Genomic DNA, 20007 nt, shown 5'->3' on the forward strand with positions numbered 1-20007 from the left:
CATAATAAAGAAGGTACATTAATTCGAGGGCTGTCATATCATGTTGAGTGCTCAAGAGGAAATGGGGGTAAGGAGGATGAAAATCGCGTGGAGTTTATAGAAATAATTAACGAATTAACATTAATTCGGTTTGATTTAAACTTAAAGTTGAATTAGATAAGAAAATGACTCCACTATACATTATTAATTAATTCAAATAATCTAATCAAAGAATTACTCTGTAAAATATATATATATATATATATATATATATATATATATATATATATATATATATTATTTAGAGCAAGACTAATAATTCGAAGGCTTGTGTTACATTACGGGCGAGGCAATGTTTTTTTATTGAGTAAATGTAATATTAATTATTATTTTTTTTTAATATATGCTTAATGTTAATGTTGATATAAATTATAGGTAAAATTAAAGTAAAAAAAAAGAATTTTCATAATTAATATAGCTCAAATAAATTACATACCAAAAACAAAATAGCATCCTCATGTGGCTTGTGTGCATATGTTAAACCAAAATAAAAGCATTGTTTTCCTTTTTTTTTCTTGAAATCAAATTTTAATTCACTGTAATAATAATAAATATTAAAAAAACTATGACAAGAAAAAAAATCTAAGAATATATACGGCTTGATAGATTAGTAAAGCATATAAATAGATCCTATTTTAAAATCACTATCCAATTAACTTCTAAATCCTTATTTTGAACATCGTATTAATTAAGGTTTTATTTACTTTCGTTTGATTTCATTATTTATTGCTAACCCTTTTTAGTAAGTGAAATTAAGGATTTTGAATAATTGAAGATTGTGATTTGTTTTCATAATTGTTTGATTATATACTTATACCTTTTAATAATAATCACATATCCAATCAATAAATGTTTTTTAATTTTTTCTTTTAGATTAACGTGGGTGTCCAAGTCAATTTGTATGCACCTCGACTAATCCCACGAGATTTGAAGTTAACGACCATGTAAGCTTTCAGCGGCCCTAAAATTTGTGGGACTTAAATTGGTGACTGCTGTTGTTACCTATTTTTGGGTTCCCCACAAAAAATGAAAAAAATACAAAAAAAATACACATAAAAAAATATATTCAGAAGGGATAAAAAGAATAGGAGTGAGAAAATGATGCTGGAACTACCATAAAATGGCTAGGAATTGGTTGAGGAGGTTCAGAAATACAAGAATTGAAATTTGACAGTAAGAACTCTGTTGATAAGAAAAATTCAATTTGAGGAAGAAAAGTCTAAAATCAGATGTTTATGGACTCAATTAAATTTTATCCAAGGTTTAATTGAATTTATGAAGGGTTTGATTGCAAGAAAATTGATTTTTTAAGTCAATTTAGGTTTTTATTGGAAGAAATTAAAGTTCTGGGATTTAATTATAATTTTGAAGAGTTGATTTGGTCAAATCAAGAGCTTAATTGCATAATTATTAAAGTTTGATGGCCAATTAGAGACTTAATTGAAACAATTCGAAACCAAGGACAAAAACAGAAAAGGCGCTAAAATCAAGGGATCCAATTATAATTTATCCGGGGGCTTGATTACAAATTGTAAAAACATCCAAGGACCAAATCATAAATATCATTTAAAATTGCAAAAAAAACGGTGCCGTTGCCTTGAAACACTATTCAGTGTCTTCTTCCAGCCGTTTCAGCAGTAAAGGCCGAGAGACGTTTTCTTGCAGCAACAGTGCCAATTCTCTTCAATTATAGGGCATGTGTCACGGCTGTCATCGCTCTGCAAACCGTTACCAAGCCAGCCGTTACCAGCACAAAGCCTTCTCTGACCTATAAAAGCAGCAGAAGAAGACTGAACCGAGGAGGAGGGGAAACCAGAGGGGAATGTCAGAGGAAAGAAAAAAAAAAAGACAGCGAGAGAGGGGAAAGACAGAGGGGAGAAGAAGGGAGCAGGGAGAAAACATAGAAAAGAAGAACGAGAAGGAAGGAGAACTGGGCAGCATAGGGAGAAAGAAACAGAGGGTGGGAAATCTTTTGAAAAGAACGAAAAGAGAGATAGACAGAGGGAGAGCGTCAGGAAGCAGAGGATAGGGAGGAGAGAAACAGAAAAGGGGAGGGGAACGAAAGAAAAAACAAAGATATACCGGGAGGAAGGAGAAGACAGAGACGAAGGGAAAGGGACCACAAGAAGAACGGAAAACAGAAACAGAAAAAAAAAACAGGAAGAACCAGAAGAAAAACAAACGAAAAGGTGAAGATAGAGGTCCAAAGCTGTTGTTGCCTTCGTCTTGCTTCCAGGTAAACTTCTCCAACTTTGCAGAAAACGCACAAACACTGTGCACTTGAAGATTAATTACATCGCGACTGTAGCAGGCGTGCGTGAATTGTTCACGCACGCTTGCCGGTAGAAACCTGCTGGGTCCAGCCCTGCCACATGGGCCGGGCTGGGCCCAGCCCCCAAAAAAAATTCAAAAAATTATTTCAAAAAATATGTGATTTTCCGCAAATTTTTTACTTCATTTTGATCAATATTGGTTTGTATTTTTATACTGTAAAGATACAAATCTGGTATTAAAATACCCGGTTTTCGTCAGGACATTAAAAAATTAAAAAAATAAAAAATGTTTGTTTTCATGCATACTGCCAAGTCTCTCAAAAATAAAAGAAAAAAAATCATATTGTATTTTCATATAACAAAGAAAATTTCAAAAATATGTATTAGCATCCATTTTGGCTTTAATAACCAGTTTATTAAAGTCACGAGAACTAGGCCAATATTTTAAAAATTTCAAAAAAATTATTTTGTTTTCTTTTAATAGCTGGGGTTATGACATTATACGTAAGACGTATTTCGAATATTAAATTCTTTGGTTGACGTCAGAATTACCCGATAAGATAAGGATCTCCTTACCGAGGAGGACTTTTCTTAAACCATAGACGGACCAACAACTAGAAAAAATGACAAGACCTTTGATTTTATCAGACAATAAAACAATGCAGCTTACCTTAGGTAGGACGTATTTGGGGTGTCAATACCTTCCCTTTACGCAACTAGTCCCCGTACCCGATCTTCGAGACCAGTTAGGGTTCCTAATGACCAAAATATTAGGTGGCGACTCCCATTTCATTTTTTTCACTAATAAAAGACAAAAAATCCTTGTCTCCCCACATTTGCCACATTAGATAAGATTTTGAGGGTGGATGTTTTCGCCAGCGACGCCGCACACGTGCGACAACTGCTAAAAAGCAAACTCAGGGTTTTTTTTTTAATTTTTTTTCATAATACATATTAAAGTTGACGACTCTTCTACATTGAAATTCTCTAACTATTTTGTTTTATGAGCAGGTGACATTATTGTTCATTGTTGCTTGCATAGCATTAATTCTTTTTAATATTTATTTACTTTTTGTTATTAGCCCTTTTTAATTTTTTTTTCATTTTCTTTCCATCATCATCATAGATCCCATGCAACAAAATCATATTACTATCAACCTATATTCCATCAATCAAGTGCTTTAAACTCTAATCTTATAATTTATTAGCCTTTTTTTATCTTTATAATCATAATTTGTGGATTATTTTTTAATTTCTTTTGTGGTATTCCTTTTTGTTTATGAAGTATCAACTTCATATTATGTTTTCAACTTACAAACTCAAGTAAGATTTGACTTGGATTTCTTTTATGGCTTACAAAAAGTTAGATATTGTTTCGTTGGATCCTTTTCTTTTATTGTTATTGGCTTGAATATCCTGGACTATTGAAGTTATCTCTCAAAATGATCATCACAGATTTTAAAATTATTTTTAAATATAGATATCACAAAATCATGTAATTTTTTCTTTAAAATCCCCATGAGTTTAAGGGGCATATTGAAAAGATAAATCAATAAAGTATATTTTAGACTAATAAAATCAAATTAACACGATCACTAATTATAGAAAAAAATCATGCAAGGCACCAAAAGATGAAATGAAGGGTTTTGAATAATTAAAGGTTATAATTTGTTTTCATAATTGCTTAATTGTATTTCTATACATGCTTTCTAAAACGTTGATTGTAATCACACATTGCATGGATGAAGTGTTTAACTTTTATAAAATAGAAAATTGGATTTTGGTTTGTTAATTGAAGTAAGATAAAAGATAAAATGGCAAGGAACAGTGGAAACAAGGAAGACGGATCGAAGAAGCTTATAGGTTTGCTAAAACTAGTGCAAATGTTGTTAATCTTAATTGTCTATGTTTCATGTTCCATTCTAGGGATAGCAATAGGTTCTCTCATCATCAATTCACAAGCACAAATATCTTCACAGACCATGCTAATTAAATCATCATCATGTCATAATTGCACGATTGGAAAACCTAGTGATCAGGGTGTATGTCTTTGAATATATATGGAAATATCTTTCAAGAAAAACAGTTTGTCTCATGACACCAATTATTTTGGACTGCCTCTTTGGTGCCATACAAGGAGGAGTATCCCTTTGACAGAGTCTTTAAAGTGGCTTTCATGTTTTTGACTAGAGGGTCATTGCTTATGCTACCATTATGAGTGTCGCAAGGTGCGCGAGCGCCGTGACGTTGTCTAGTGATGACGGAGGCTCTTTGTCGTGCGTCTTGTGTTAGGTGTTGTGTGTTGGGAAGGATTTTTGGATTTAATCATAAAATTATGATTAAGGTTCAGGAGTCGCCACCTAATATTATGGTCACTAGAAATCTATGGTGTGCGAGAGTCTGAGTAAGGGACTGATTGTGCAAAGGGAAGACGCATCACCCCCAGTGCACCCTACCTAAGGAAATCTGCAGAGAGGAGAGAGAGGAGAGGAAGGAAAGAAGAGAGATGTGGTGGCTTCTCTACCACTGGTAAACCATCTGTTGGTGTAGGAGAAAGGTTTTTGTGGGGTGTTCAACGGCTGAAGACATGATGGAGAGAGAAAGAAGTGAGAGGACCTGTTGCAGAAAAGAAAAGGAGAAAAACAGAGGGGTGGCTGGTTTTTTGGCTGACTTTGGACCCGATTTTCTCCTCCCTCAGGTCATCAATGAAGCCTCTATTTATAGGCGGTAGAAGAGGGTAATCTCGTCTACGCTAGGGTAAACTTTCAGCCCTTGATTCTGTTGGGAAGAATTCCAACCGTTGGCTCAAAGTAGGCATGGTGCACTGTCAAATCTGCAGAAAAAGCTGTTTGCATTGACATGTTTAGGCTGGCTCCGATAGATTGTCATTCAGACTGAAATATTCACATGGACCTGTAGAGAAACTACAACGGATCATTTTTGTGCAAGTTTGGTTAAATTTGGTGGACGTTAGGTGCATTAAATGCACTTGCAAAGTAGATAACCGTACTAGCTATAACCGGGTAAAAGAAGAAGATAATGAACAGTGCTGAACGATGCGTCGTCTGACCCCTTCTTTTTTTTTAATGAAACGGCACCGTTTTGGGATGAAGTAGGGATTTAAACTGATTTTCAATTTAGCCCTCCAACTTTTAATTTATTTCAATTGAACCCCTAATTGATTCTAAACTTTGAATTTAATGCAATTAAGCCCCTGATGAACTTCAATTGGTACCCCGAAGTTACGCATCTATTGCACTTTAGTCCTTGGTCTCGGATTTTATCAATTTAACCCCTAATTGACCATTAAACTTTCAATTTCACCCCTGATTTATGTTAATTAAACCCCTTAATTTTGGCGGCTTTTGTATATTGGTCCTTGGCTGTGAATTTCTTCAATTTAGCCCCTAATTGACCCCAAAACTTTAATTTTCTTGCAATTTGACCTCTAATTTCAATCAATTAACTTGGTAAAAATTAAATTTGGTTTTTTAAAATTTCAATCTTCTCAATTAAGCCCAAATTAGGCTCTCAAACTTAATTTTTCACCAATTAAGCCCCAAATAAAATTAATTTGACTCATTTAAAGCATAATTAAGTTCTTACATTTAATTAAATCCTTCAATTGGACCCAAATTAACTTCTTAAACATAATTAAAATTTAATTTGGCCCATGATTAAATAAAATTGGCCTATTAAAAATTTAATTATGTCCCTGGACTTAATTTTTATGCAAATTCGTCCAATAATCATTTAATTTGACCTTGAATTTGTATTTTTTTCTCTCTTTATTTTTGGGCATAATGAGGTATAATTAGGCCTTGAATTTACTCCAAAATTGCAGCTTGATTCCCCGGCCAGCTTTCTCCAAGTTGCTAGCCTTTATTTTACTATTTTTATTTTTATTTTGAAAAAAAGATGATTTTTTAGGAATAACCCAGAATTGGGTTATGATAGTGAGAGAGGTTCTTTAGGGGTCATGAGAAGCTTTACTATATTAATGTCTATGCCCATCCAAAGTACAGGATCAAGGCATCTAAAGACTCTTCCTTTCATGGAAGGCAGATTCAGAGCAAGGAGTGTGTGTGTGTGTGTAATGACAATATCCATCTTAGGTTATAACTAAATGTCTCTATGATCTTTGTAACTTTAGGGTTTTTCCTGTGATAGGAGGTGAAATGGGGATACATGTCAGCAATTCCTTTAATTCCTATGATTATTGAGCAGCATTGTAGGCTATAAATAAGCCTTGTATCATATCTGTAATATTTTCTTTTCTTCTTCTCTTCTCACGGCAACATAAGAATCAAACTTATAAACTTTATTTCTTTTACATCAGCTACAGCCCAAGGCTTGTTTGAGCTTAATTAATACTTTATTTTCAACTAAGATCCAATGCTTGTTTGGATCAAGGTTTGGGCTTACTAGCACAGGTTTTGAGTCAATTTTATTAGTGGGTCATTTCAGCTCACAAAGGTAGATCCATTAGGGTTAATTTCTCAGAAGTACTTAAACTCTTATAAACCTTAGTTTCCACACCTTTTGATCAATAATAATTCTGAATTTTTCTCAACTTAACGTGTAAGAGTAATTCTTGCATCCTTTGGTTCTTGAAAGAACTAAAACTAACTTACTGAATATTAACTAGCTACGTGGCGTCATTCGATACAATTCCACTAGTGTCAATGCATTGGGATAGGTTTTCATTATGTCACACTCCTATCAGACATCTTTTAGCTTTTCAGGATTAGATTTTAATCTTGATTGTAGGTTGTGTGATCGCATGATCACGAGGTTTACATCGAGACATTATAACATGGAGTATGTCTACCCTGTCAAATCATGTTTGTTCTCAACATCATAGTCATTGATTATTTGAATAGAATTTTAAAAAAAATTTCAAAAAAAATTTCAAACGAAACCTAACTTTTTTACAAGCTTGGTTAATTTTGGAGCAAAATGTGCAAATATGATAGTATTCAATTGTTAATGTACATGTCTTGTAGTTATTCGGTTGGTTACATGTGGCATTGACATTAGTCATATAAATATATTTCATTTTTAATATAGATTTTATTTATCTTTAATATTCATTAAGTATTTGATTAATCAAACTAGAGTAAAGATAAAGTCATTGGAACAAAAATATTTTGCAAATAAAATTATAAAGTTGTTATAATTATGAGATTTCTATTACTTCAAAGCATTTTTTTAAATATTCATAGTCAATATTCTATTAAGACTGAACATTAATTAGATTCATGAAAACTAATACATATTATGTTTTTTATTTTATGAAAGAAAACAGTTATTCTCATAAGTTAAGGTATGAGGGATACTTAGTACTAATATATAGGTGTTTGTCAAATGATTTTATATTAAACTTGATTTGCATGAAAATTTCATATAGAAAAATCACTTAGATATATGAAAAAAATTCATGTAACACCTGTATAAGTAATCTTTAGAGTTTCATAAGTTTAATAAGTTAATCTCTTTGGATTTGGTTTTCATTCTAGAAAAAGATGAGCATGTTGCCAAACATGCAGACAATTTAGACAAGAACATATTTGGTATTAGAAATGATGCATAATCATTGTCAATTGCAAAAGGCAAATAGAGAAATTAATTTAAGCAACAATAACAAGCAAATTAATTTGAAACACTCTTTATTTCATAAGTAAGAGTCCAGTCTAGGACCAAAAACACAATCTCCCCACTGGGACAGGAGATTGCAACACTCCAAAAAGATGAACCAAAACTTGTCAAAAAAAAAAACAAACAAAAATCAAGAAGCACCAGAGCTACTCGAGACACTCAATCCACACATACTAGGTAAGGTAGAAGTGGGTAGGGATAGCATGGATAAAACCCAGTTCAGAGACCAAGAGAGAATGGGAAGGTAGTGGATTTCAACCAGCTACTACCAGTGATGAAGTTGCGAGCAGTAAAAGCTTGAGCCTCAGTTGCATCGGTGATCACCTTGTATCCTTTCCAGGGGACCCTTCCGGAGGTTCCGGCACCAGCCCCGCTGTTTTCGTACTCTGCAAAATGTAATGTGTTAAGTGCGAATCTGCCCTTCCACTCACGCCATCCGGCTGGGCTTATCACATCACTTATGGATGATTGCATGATAACAGTCCTTGAATACTCCTTCCAGGGTCTACCAAGATACGCAGAGAAATTACTCCTGGCATGCTGTAGATCAGGAGTAGCACCGATTCTAGACTTCTGAATTACAATGCCAGTGTTTTGATTAGGATCGCTCCTCCCTTGGGCAGTTATGGTGATTGTTTGTCCTGGATTGGGACGGCGAGCATGGATGTCACAATCTTGGAAAACAGCTGCAGAATTGCCGAAAATGAAATCAACCGTGCCTGCTATGTAGCAGTTTGTGAAGAACTGACGGTTTGAGTGGACATAGAGGGTGTTTTGGTAGGCCAGCATGCCACATTTGTAGAACGCTGCGAAGTCAGACTCAACTCGTAGTGCCACGGCTTGGTACTTGGAGGCGCCGGCTGTGTTCTGGAAGGTTATGTCTCTGGCTAGGAATCCTTGACCCACCACGGCTGCAAGGTTCATCAAGATGTCCCATTAGAGTCTTGCATAGAAAATAATTAGGAAAATAAAAAAAATAAAATCAATGGACATACCAACAGTGGCAGAATGGTAGGTTGTGCCGCCATCAACCACATTCCTACTTGCTGTGATGATAGTTTTTTTCCTTCCATCTCCAAGAAACATGATGTTAGTCTTCTCGCTTGGAACTTCCACATTTTCCCTGTAGACACCTGCCTTGATTTTGATAATATACCTCTTACCGCTGTGCTTAGGTGCAGCAGCAACTGCAGCTGACACTGTCCTATACTTCCCACTGCCATCAGCTGCCACCACCACGTCTGGAGTCAGCAATGATGATTGGAACAGCCGTCTGTCCGTTACCGACAGCCACTCAGGCCACCCTTCATCGCTATCGTCCTCCTCCTTGAGCTTCCTGCTTGTGGTCTTGAGCCTATTGGCAATGGCTTTAGCGTCTTCGATCAAGTTCTTGATCAATTCCAATGTCTTACTACACATCTTTCCAGCATCATCTTTACTGGGACCAAGAAAAAGATCCCTCAATTCCCTCAAAAGCCATGAATGAGAGAAACCATCCAAACACGAGTCTTCATTTGATTTACAAGAACTCACTTTAGTTCTGAGATTTTCAGCGTATGATTGTTGTTGAAGAAGTTGATTGTTGGGGTTGCGTTTGAGCTCTCCCCAAACCTTGTCTAGATCGGCAAGACTGCTGTCGTAATTCCGCCTACAATCCTGGAGAGCAGTCTTTTGTTTTTTTTTAAGTTTTTTGGTGGATAGGATCTTGTCCGCTTTGATCTTGTTGCTATTAATAGCATCTATAGTTGCGTTTATGCTGTTCAGAATAACTGCCTTGGGATCACCCGATATCCCGGAATCATCTGGGAAACTGGTCGCTGCTGAGGAGCACAAATCAGGATACCTTGTGGAGTTGCATGAGGCCATCAGCAAGGCATGAGCAGCATCATTTTTGGTGGAGTTTTTGCGAGAGTTGACGCCAATGGCAATGGCAATTACAGTGGCAACTAGTAAGAAAGAAGCAAAAATAGCGAGGACAAGCCTCTTGTTTTTCTCGGACATGGAAATGTACTGGCCGGCTTGGGTCATCTTTTTTGGTTTTTTGGAGGATAGTGAAGTAGTAGTAGGGTTTATGGACTTTCAAATGATGGTGTGGTGAAAGACCACCACCATGAACCAATATATAGAGGCAAAAAAGTAAGTAATGTGGGAATATTTAGATTGTTATATTAATAAAATTCAATTTTGATAGTGAATAATTCACTTCTACACTAATGTTGAATAGCCGGAAAAGAATAAAGGTTTTGAGAATTTTAACTGGAATTTATCATAATTAAATGAGATTTTTCATCAAAAATTATACAAATAGCATAATATAGAGTCATAACTTTTAATCTGGTTGTCTAGGAACGAGCTCAAATATTTATTTTTTTGTGTGGGATATCCGAACTAGTTTGTATGTATCTTAATTAATCCTTATAAATCATAAAATTAACAACCAGATAAGTCTCTAATAACTATTAATATTAATAATTACAGAATTCAAACATAAAATCACATAAAAAAAAACAAACTCCTTAACCACCTAATTAACTAGTGCGAAGGCTTGGCTTGCGGCCACCCTACAGACAAGGCATTTTGGTAAATTAATTTACATCTATATTATATTAATTATATGGCACTACTTGTGTTTTAAATTCCATGCTTCCTAAAGATTTAATTTGTATAAAAGCCTGAAAAAATCAATCTTAAACTTAATAAAGAGAAAAGAAAAAAAAATTAAGGATGGAAATAAAATTATATTATACAGACTAAGATTTGTTTTTTAAAAAAAAACATACTTTTGTCAATAAAACCCCATCAAAATCAATCAGGAATTTCTAAATACTATTGAATAAAATGATAAATAAATGGTCGATGAAAAAATAAAACACCATTTTCTTTTAGTTTTTCTATTTATTAATTATTAATAGTTATTTGTTCCGATTAAGATTTAAGGAAGAATATTATTTACTATCTCACAAAAGGATACATATAATATTCATCATTGTTACGTACTGCACAAGTCCTTGACTTTTGTGGTAAAAGCTAAATATTGTATACTTCTTTGAATCAATAATAAAAAAAAATAAATTAAATTAAAGAAAAGAATAATTCCTCTTCATACATATTTTTGCACGTTATTAATTAATTATGTTTATGGTAAATATTTGTGTATCACTTCCCCAAGTTTTTGAGAATAAATTTTTGAGTGAGAAAAATCTAGAATAAGTAGGTCCGAGTATTTATTTTTGTGTTATAATCTGTTTTTTATAATATTTTTTTACTTGAAAAGATATTAATTTATTATTTTTTTTGTTTTTATAGATAATTTTAATTTGTTAATATTAAAAATATTTGTGAATTTGGTTTCTCTATCTTTTCTATCCTTCTTTCTTTCTTTCTTATTCGGTTTTTAATTTTTTTATTCACTACTTTACTTTATTCTTTTCTTCCTCCATTAAATTAATTACAGATAGTACTGCAGGAAGGAAGCTTTTAGGCATGCACCTTATTCGACGTGAAACATGTTTAATTTTTTTTTTTTAATCATCTAAAAGCAGATGTGTTAAGATCATTAAATTTGATATTTAATTTTAATTGATGAATATTTTAATTTGAAAATATGATCGTTGTAGGAAAACAAATATGGGTGTTCATCCAATTATTTATATGAAATTTAGTCATTCAAGCTTACGATCTCACTATTATTGTGTTACATTTTTGAATAAATTATGTTATAAAGTCTAATAATATTGTTAATTAGTACCACATATTCTTAATTAATTTTTTAGATCAAATGGCTTTTTTTAATCTATTAAACTAAAATTATAGGTTTTCCCCTAGTTAAGGTTCTAATTGCTAGCTTTTATTTACTCATTAATTACATGAAGAGAAATCTAATATTTTAATATTTTGTCTCATCATTGACAACAACAATATAATTTTAAAAGAATCCTCAAATTTAATTATTTTTTTCATATCAATGAACAGGAATTATTTCTCTTTTTTTTTTCTTCTTGTTTGTTTTTTGAATGGAAGAGAGTGACTTGATTAACATAAAACAAAAATATAATTAACAAATTGCTTAATTAGGTAATCTAATCTAATCTTAGAAAATGAAAGAAAATGTAAATAAATTGCATAAATAGGCAGCATCAACCATGATAAAGAAGGTACGTACTGAGATGCTAAAGAGGGAAAGATGATAAAGAGGATTGCATGCATGCCGAAACTTACATATGTTGAGTGCTCAGGAGGAAATGGGGATACCTAAGTGCAGTATAATTTTTTACATGTAAAGCAAATTCGTATATAAAAGCAAAATTAACATATTAAAAGCAAATCTAACATTAAAAAATAGGATTATTGGTTCCTAAAAAAAAAAAAACTTACACTAAATTAAAGCTAGGTATGTGCTCTTCAAAGAACTCAATTTGGCTAGAGAGATTGTGTCTAATTGTACATTGAAACTGGTGATAGTAAGGTACATGTGAAAAAATATTGATAATTTTGACGACTCTACTAAAAACAAAATATAAAAAAATCCAAGTATAATTACAACAAACACATAAAATATATCTAATTAATTAGAAAAAATAGCATTCACTGTAACAAGAAAAAAAATGGTAAAACTAGTAAATCTAAAAAAAAAAGAAAAAATAGCATAATTATATATATTATAAACCTCGTTAAATTCTTAACAAATATAAAAAAAAACAAAAGATTTTAAATTTGGGTCACTAATTACCTTGTTTCAATAAATAATGAATTAATTGACAACTTTATTTTAATTTTTAGGCATTGCTTTGTGTTATTATATTTTTTAGTTAGGATCTAGAGAAGGAAGATACAGAAACGGTAAAGAAAAGTAATTAAATTGAAAAGGTTATTTTTGTTTTTCATTTATATGAAGAGATAATTTTAAATTCAAGAATAACTAGTAAAATAATAATTTATTATTAGAAAGCCCGTTACTTATTATATTTAAATACTAAAAAAAATTCTAAAATATTTTGCAGGGGCTCGAGCCCTTGCTTGCCACCCTTTAATTCTGTCCCTACCTAGATGTCAATGGGATAAAAAGAATGATTGGTACTGAAAATCACAAAGTTAATTTAGTTTGATTTAAATTTAATATTAGATGGAAAAATAACTCTACAATACATAATTAACCCAAATAATCTATTCAAAAGATTACTTTGTAGAAAAAAATTATTTAGAGTAAAACTAGTTCAAAGGCTAGTGTTACATTACCATTACGGGCGAGACATTGTTTTTTTATTGAGTAAATGTAATCTCAAAATGTTTTTGAATATATGATGAATGTTATGTTGATAACATGGTTTTATTGAGTAAATGTAACATTACAGAAAGTTTGATGAACTCCATCAGGAATCATGGGGCACCATGTTCTTACAACTCAGATGGTATTTCTTTGTTACCTCTTCGCTCGGAAGCTTGCTCCAAGTGCTTTGGATCCCTTGCTTAAAATGGCCGCAAAGGTGATGCAGTACTGATTTTGTTTCTCCTTTCTTCGCAGTATTGATAATGGATATACTGGTATTTGAATCTTGTTCCAATGATCCCACATACAACTGTAAGAAACCAGAATTAGAAAAATGCACGATTCCATGAATTAATGAAATGGGTTCAAAATTCTTTGGTATCATCGGTGGCCACACAAATGACCTGCAAATTTACATTAGTCCAGTAGATTTACATGGAAAGACAATGCGCTAACATTTACAAATCAATGGGACATCTTTAATAAATATGAAAATAAATATGAAGAATTGTTCATCGTACAATACTGATGCATTAACCATTTCCTAGACTAACAGTGGCCCGTCTACCAGTTATGCTTGCAAGTGAAACTACAAACCAGAGACACTCTGTATATAACGCATTACTGGCCCAACTCAAAATCAAAACCTGAGAGAACCAGGCATTTTATCAAGTCACTTTATGCCCGAGAGTCATGCTGCTGCCTGCCGGTGGCTGTGTTGCCATTCAAGGGCTGCTGACGAATACTCTTCAGCCATGTCTGGAAGTCCATTTGGCTGGTACAGAACAATAACCATAACCACATATTAGGAGAGTATGGAAATACAATCTACATGTCCAGGAAACTCAAAAGAACAGCTCGGCCAATTTATAAAGTCACTTTCCACAACACCTAAATGAATCTAAACATGCACATCTAAACTTCCAGATTCTGAAGTGAATGTTGAATTATATAAAACTTCTACAGAAAAAAAAAATGTAGATACACCATTCTGTATGCGATATTTATAAACATGGTCAATGAAAATCAAATGACAGAGATAAATGAACCAAATGTGAGAGGAATACATTAAGAAAAAAAGTGTACTGAAATGAATTAGCTCAATGTTTTAACTGCTTATCTTGCTATTTGTACATAATTTTGAGATAATTACTTTTTGGGAAGTTTGGATTTTGTTAGGGAAGCACACGAAGGAAAATCAAATCCATCTGTACTTCCTTTTCAGATGGATAATTGACGCTGGAGGGAGGCCATCTAAAAGTATCAATTTAACTACTAAATCCTTTTCCAGGGTCTTGTCGAATGATCTTGGTACAAATAAGGGAGGTATACCTTTCCCTCAAATGAGCAAAATCTACTCAGCAACAACTATGGTTTAGAATTTTCTGTCAGAACCAAAATAGAACAATGAGCAAAGAGGATTGCATAGCAAGGATTCAAGCAGTTACCAGCTGCTGGTTGTCTTGCCATTCGTGTTGTCCAACGATCTGAGAGGATCCTACAGGATGGTGTCTGACCACCGCAGGTGATCCATAAGAATATTGACCTCCATTCTTTGAGGATTCAAATGGTACCTGTCCTGACATCTCTGGAGATTCATTTGGATGGCGTTCAATCACATGCGAGGTTCCTGATGGCTGCTGTTCCATATTACTGGACCATGATGCCTGCTGTACCCTACTTTGAGAGGACCATGATGCCTGCTGCTCTCCTGTGTGAGAGGACCATGACGGATGCTGTCCTGTCTGAGAAGACCATGACGGATGCTGGCCTGCTGCTTGAGAAGACCGTGACGGATGCTGGCCTGCTGCTTGAAATGACCACGATGCCTGCTGTCCCCTACTTTGGGAGGAATGTGATTGCTGCTGACCTCCTGTTTGAGAGGACCATGACGGCTGCTGCTCTCCTGTGTGAGAGGACCATGACGGATGCTGTCCAGTCTTAGAAGACCATAACGGATGCTGTCCTGCTGCTTGGAATGACCGTGACGGCTGCCGGCCTGCTGCTTGGGATGACCATGTAGATTGTTGCCCTGTCATTGTAGTTGCCCATATCAATGATTAAAGAACAGAATGAACAGGATTCAATGAGATTTAAAGAAGACAAAAGAATTACAACTTAAAAAAAGTTATTATAAACATTTAAAGAAAAACAGAATAAAGTAGATTCATAGAAGTTAAAGCTTCAATTGGATAATCACTACCTTGATAAGGTCTTAATGGAGGTTGCCAATCCATATCATGTAATCCCGATGGATGTATCTGGTCCATGTTATGGAATTCTGATGGCTGTTCCCTATTATGAGATCCTAGTGAAGGCTGCCCTGTCATCTGAGGAGATCCTAAATGTGCTTGTCTTGACATTGGATGGACACCAAAGGACTGTGATCTGGCAATCTGAGATTCACTTGAAACTGATCTTCCTGTCATCGGAGGATCCATATTATGTAATCCCAATGGATGTTTCTGATCCATATTAAGGAATTCTGATGGCTGTTGCCTATTATGAGATCCTATTGACGGCTGCCTTGTCATCTGAGGAGATCCTAATTGTGTCTGACCTGACAATGGATGGACACCAAAAGACTGTGATCTGGCAATCTGAGGTTCACTTGAAACTGATCTTCCTGTAATCGGAGAAGGCCCTAATGGCTGCCCACTTGCCATTTGAGCAGGTTCATGTTGAGAAGACCATGAAGATTGTTGTCCTGCTGTTGTATCTGCCCATATCAATGATTAAAGAAACAGAATGAACAAGATTCAATGAGATTGAAAGAAAATAAAAGAGTTGCAATTTTAAAAAAATTAATTATTATAAACATTTAAAGAAAATCAGAATAAAGTAGAATGCCTATATATATACACACACGTGATAAAAAAGATTCACTGCTTGTAGCAAGATAACAAAAAAAAAAAAAAAACTTGATCATAGAAGTTAAGGCTTTGATTGGATAACCATTACCTTGATAAGGTCTCAACGGATGTTGCTGATCCATATTATGTAATCCTGATAGAAGTTTCTTATCCATATTATGGAATTCTGATGGCTGTTGCCTATTATGAGATCCTGGTGATGGCTGCCCTGTCATCTGAGGAGATCCTAATTGTGTCTGTCCTGACATTGGATGGACACCAAAGGACTGTGATCTTGCAATCTGAGGTTCACTTGAAACTGATCTTCCTGTCATTGGAGAAGGCCCTAATGGCTGCCCACTTTCCATTTGAGCAGGTTCATGTTGAGAAGACCATGAAGATTGTTGCCCTGCCATTGTAGTTGCCCAAATCAATGATTAAAGAAACAGAATGAACAGGATTCAATGAGATTTAAAGAAAACAAAAGAATTACAACTTTAAAAAAGTTAATTATTATAAGCATTTAAAGAAAAGCAGAAAAAAGTAAAACGCGCGCGCGCGCACGATAAAAAAAGATCCATCCCTTGTAGTAAAAAAAAAACTGATCATTGAAGTAAAGCTTTGATTGGATAATCACTACCTTGATAAGGTCTCAATGGATGTTGCTGGTCCATATTATGGAATCCTGATGGATGTTTCTGATCCATATTATGGAATTCTGATGGCTGTTGCCTATTATGAGATCCTAGTGACTGCCGCCCTATCATCTGAGGAGATCCTAATTGTGTCTGTCCTGACATTGGATGGACACCAAAAGACTCTGATCTTGCAATCTGAGGTTCACTTGAAACTGATCTTCGTGTCATTGGAGAAGGCCCTAATGGCTGCCCACTTGCCATTTGAGCAGGTTCATGTTGAGAAGACCATGAAGATTGTTGCCCTGCCATTGTAGTTGCCCGTATCAATGATTAAAGAAACAGGATTCAATGAGATTTAAAGAAAACAAAAGAATTACAACTTAAAAAAGTTAATTATTATAAACATTTGAAGAAAAACAGAATAAAGTAAAGTAGAACGCAAAATAACATTTAAAGGAAAAAAAAACTGATCATAGTAAAATAACATTTAAAGCTTCGATTGGATAACATTACCTTGATAAGGTCTCAGTGGATGTTGTTGATCCATATTAAGGAATTCTGATGGCTGTTGCTTATTATGAGATACTAGTGATAGCTGCCCTGTCATCTGAGGAGATCCTAATTCTGTTTGTCTTGACATTGGATGGATACCGAAGGACTGTGGTCTTGCAATCTGAGGTTCACTTGAAACTGATCTTCCCATCATTGGCGAAGGCCCTAATGGCTGCCCACTTGCCATTTGAGCAGTTTCATGTTGACTTCGAGGCTGTCTTGCATAAGCAGGTCTTGAAATGTTAATCCACTTACTTTCATCCAAAACACTCTTAATCTCACTAGCCCGTCCAGCATTTCCAAAAACCTCAATTAAGAATTCCTTCAATGCAGGTGGAATACCAACACCATATTTAATCATTTGGTCCAGCATATCCTTGCTTGCATCTAATTCACCGGCACTACAAAGCCCTCGAACCACAACATCATAGATTGAGGAGTCTGGTTTAGGATCTTTGTTTCCCATTTTGGTCAAAATCTCTGCAGACTCCACTTCCTTGCCATTCTTAATCAACTCACCAAATACCCTAGTCCCAAAGCTTGCCACAACTCTCAAACCAGCATCTGCCATTTTATTGAGCGTTCTCAAAACATCATCAATCTCTTCCCTCTTTAAATATGCATCAATTAAAGTCCTAAAAGTCATGACATCAGGGGTCAAGCACTTGGCCAACAATGCTGCAAAAAACTCCTCCGCGTGCTCCATCATCCCATTCTCGCAAAATCTTGCGATAATATTGTTGTACCCCGCAACATCCATTTGAAAAGGCTTAGACCCTGACTTTGTCCCCACCTTTTTAAATGTATGAATTGCCTCCTCAAACCCTGCTTCCTTGAAGCACTCATTCACCATTATATTAAAAGTATCAGAGTTTACGGCTTGTTGAGTCGGTGGGGTATGATTATCCAGCATATGCTCAAACAAAGCACAAGCAGCCTCTTTCTTCCCATATCTAACCAAAACCTCCAAAATGGTATTACAAGTAGCAGGCACCACCTTAAAATTTTTATCCTGCCATGACTTGTAACTTCCCATAGCCTCCTTATCCTTCCCTTGCTTAAACCACCAATCCATAAACGTGGCATTAATCACTCCATCATAAACCAAGCACCTCTCTTTCAACTCATCGAAAAACTCATTAGCCTTCTCCAAGTTCCCCAACTCCAAAAACCCTTTGATAACATTATTATAAACTAGCGAATCTGCACCATGCCCTTTAGCCAACATCTCCCTCAACAAAGCAACGGCATCCTCAATCCTCCCAGCATCAATCAACCCTTTAGTCAAATGCCTATAGGTCACTGACGATGGTGAAAACAGAGCTGTCTCAATTATACGCCTATAAATCTCAAGCCCCAAATCAACTTTTCCCTCATCACAATGCGCATTGATCAAATTATTATAAGAAACAACATTAGGCACTATATTATGTTTTTCAAAAAAGAATTTAAATAGCGAAACTGCATCATCATATCTGCATATCAATCACAATACAATCATTAAACATCACAAATTACATTCACAACAATAACTCACAGAAAACAGAAACGCCCACAATCTATAATTTAGCTTTCTCTGTGTCAAAGAATGTACCTTTTCGCGCGATACATAGCAGCTATGATGGCATTGCAAGTAAAAACAGTGGGGCGAGTTCGGGAATAAACAGAATTGCGAGCGACAAGGGAAGCAGTGTCGAGATCATAAGCGCGGATTAAGGATTGGACCCGATTGTGGAGATTAAGGCGATGGCCAGTTAATGCGTTTGTGGAGTCAGGGAGGCGAGGAGCGTTGGGGTCAGGAGGGGGAGGGTGCGGGTTGCTTTGCATTGCTTGGAATGGAGGGTCGATTCGGAGACGACGCCTTCTTTTCCTACGATCTGCTGCGGCTTCTTCGGCGGAGGAGAAGGCGAATGTGCGGGACGGTGGAAGGAGTGGGGAGGTCGAGATTGGAGGGCTACGGTTTGGGGTATGATCGAGGGGAGAAAGACTGAGGTGGTGAAGAGCACGGATTAGAGGGTGATTGTTGATTGTTAAAGTGGCGGAGGAGCGGCGGAGGAGGAGGAGGAGATAGAGGGACATCTTTTAGTGTTTTTGAAGGAGGAAGTGGCGGTGGTGATGACACTGGTAGCAGAGACCAGGGAGAGGGCGGGTGCGAAGCAGAAGAGAAGAGGGTTTAAGGCTTAAACCCTCTAGTGAGGATTTAACATCAACCCCTGGAAATGAAACAGCTGACGGTGTCATTCTGTTTGGTTGTTGTTCTAATATATATATATATATATATATATATATATATATATATATGAGCTTTTTATTGTTATTTTCCCCTAAATAATTATATTACAACATAACTACAAACCTTAAAAAGCTAATCCGAAATAGCTGATAAATAACTTGTTTGTTTTGGAATTATAATGAAATGTTTTTTAAAAAAATATTTTTTAATTAAAATAATTTTTTATTTTTAATAATAGTATATTAAAATCACAAAAAAATCCTAAAACAAATTCAATTTAAATCTTTTTTTCATTTCAAACACGCTCTACCACCATCATGAGATGATTTTTTTTTCCCCATGAAATCTAGCTGTAAAAAGTATATGTGTATCTATATATATAAAGAGTAATATATGTAGTATATTGGTAACGGTGGTTGTTTTTTAAAATAATTTTTATTTAAAAATATATTAAAAAAATATTTTTTAAAAAAGTTATTTTTAATATAATGATTAC

The 20007-nt window shown here is 34.8% G+C and overlaps 2 protein-coding genes across 2 annotated transcripts; both read right to left on the minus strand.

The window, feature by feature from the left end:
* Positions 1-7964: 7964 nt before the first annotated feature.
* LOC133701327 (pectinesterase-like) lies at positions 7965-10048 on the minus strand. Its single transcript, XM_062125202.1, has 2 exons — positions 8966-10048; positions 7965-8881 (listed from the first exon to the last, which is right to left on the minus strand). The coding sequence occupies exons 1-2, from the start codon at positions 9996-9998 to the stop codon at positions 8190-8192; spliced, it is 1725 nt and encodes a 574-aa protein (XP_061981186.1). The 5' UTR covers positions 9999-10048; the 3' UTR covers positions 7965-8189.
* Positions 10049-13562: 3514 nt separating this feature from the next.
* Positions 13563-19539, minus strand: LOC133702354 (pentatricopeptide repeat-containing protein At1g10270-like). The gene is made up of 7 exons (XM_062126688.1): positions 18873-19539; positions 17240-18753; positions 16729-17028; positions 16198-16497; positions 15440-15955; positions 14685-15268; positions 13563-14011 (listed from the first exon to the last, which is right to left on the minus strand). Exons 1-7 carry the CDS (start codon positions 19355-19357, stop codon positions 13928-13930), a joined length of 3783 nt encoding a protein of 1260 aa, XP_061982672.1. The 5' UTR covers positions 19358-19539; the 3' UTR covers positions 13563-13927.
* Positions 19540-20007: the final 468 nt, after the last annotated feature.

This window comes from Populus nigra, chromosome 8, assembly GCF_951802175.1.
Source record: "Populus nigra chromosome 8, ddPopNigr1.1, whole genome shotgun sequence".
NCBI classification, from domain to species: domain Eukaryota; kingdom Viridiplantae; phylum Streptophyta; class Magnoliopsida; order Malpighiales; family Salicaceae; genus Populus; species Populus nigra.

Bases quoted from the DNA above. Each gene is read 5' to 3' on its own strand.
- LOC133702354 (XM_062126688.1), bottom strand. From the start codon at position 19,357: ATGTCCCTCTATCTCCTCCTCCTCCTCCGCCGCTCCTCCGCCACTTTA. The intron at 15,956-16,197 runs GTAATGGTTATC...TGATATGGGCAG, and splicing joins TCCGTTGAGACCTTATCAAG to ATACAACAGCAGGACAACAA. The intron at 15,269-15,439 runs GTAGTGATTATC...CTACAATGACAG, and splicing joins TCCATTAAGACCTTATCAAG to GGCAACAATCTACATGGTCA.
- LOC133701327 (XM_062125202.1), bottom strand. From the start codon at position 9,998: ATGACCCAAGCCGGCCAGTACATTTCCATGTCCGAGAAAAACAAGAGG. The intron at 8,882-8,965 runs GTATGTCCATTG...TGAACCTTGCAG, and splicing joins CTACCATTCTGCCACTGTTG to CCGTGGTGGGTCAAGGATTC.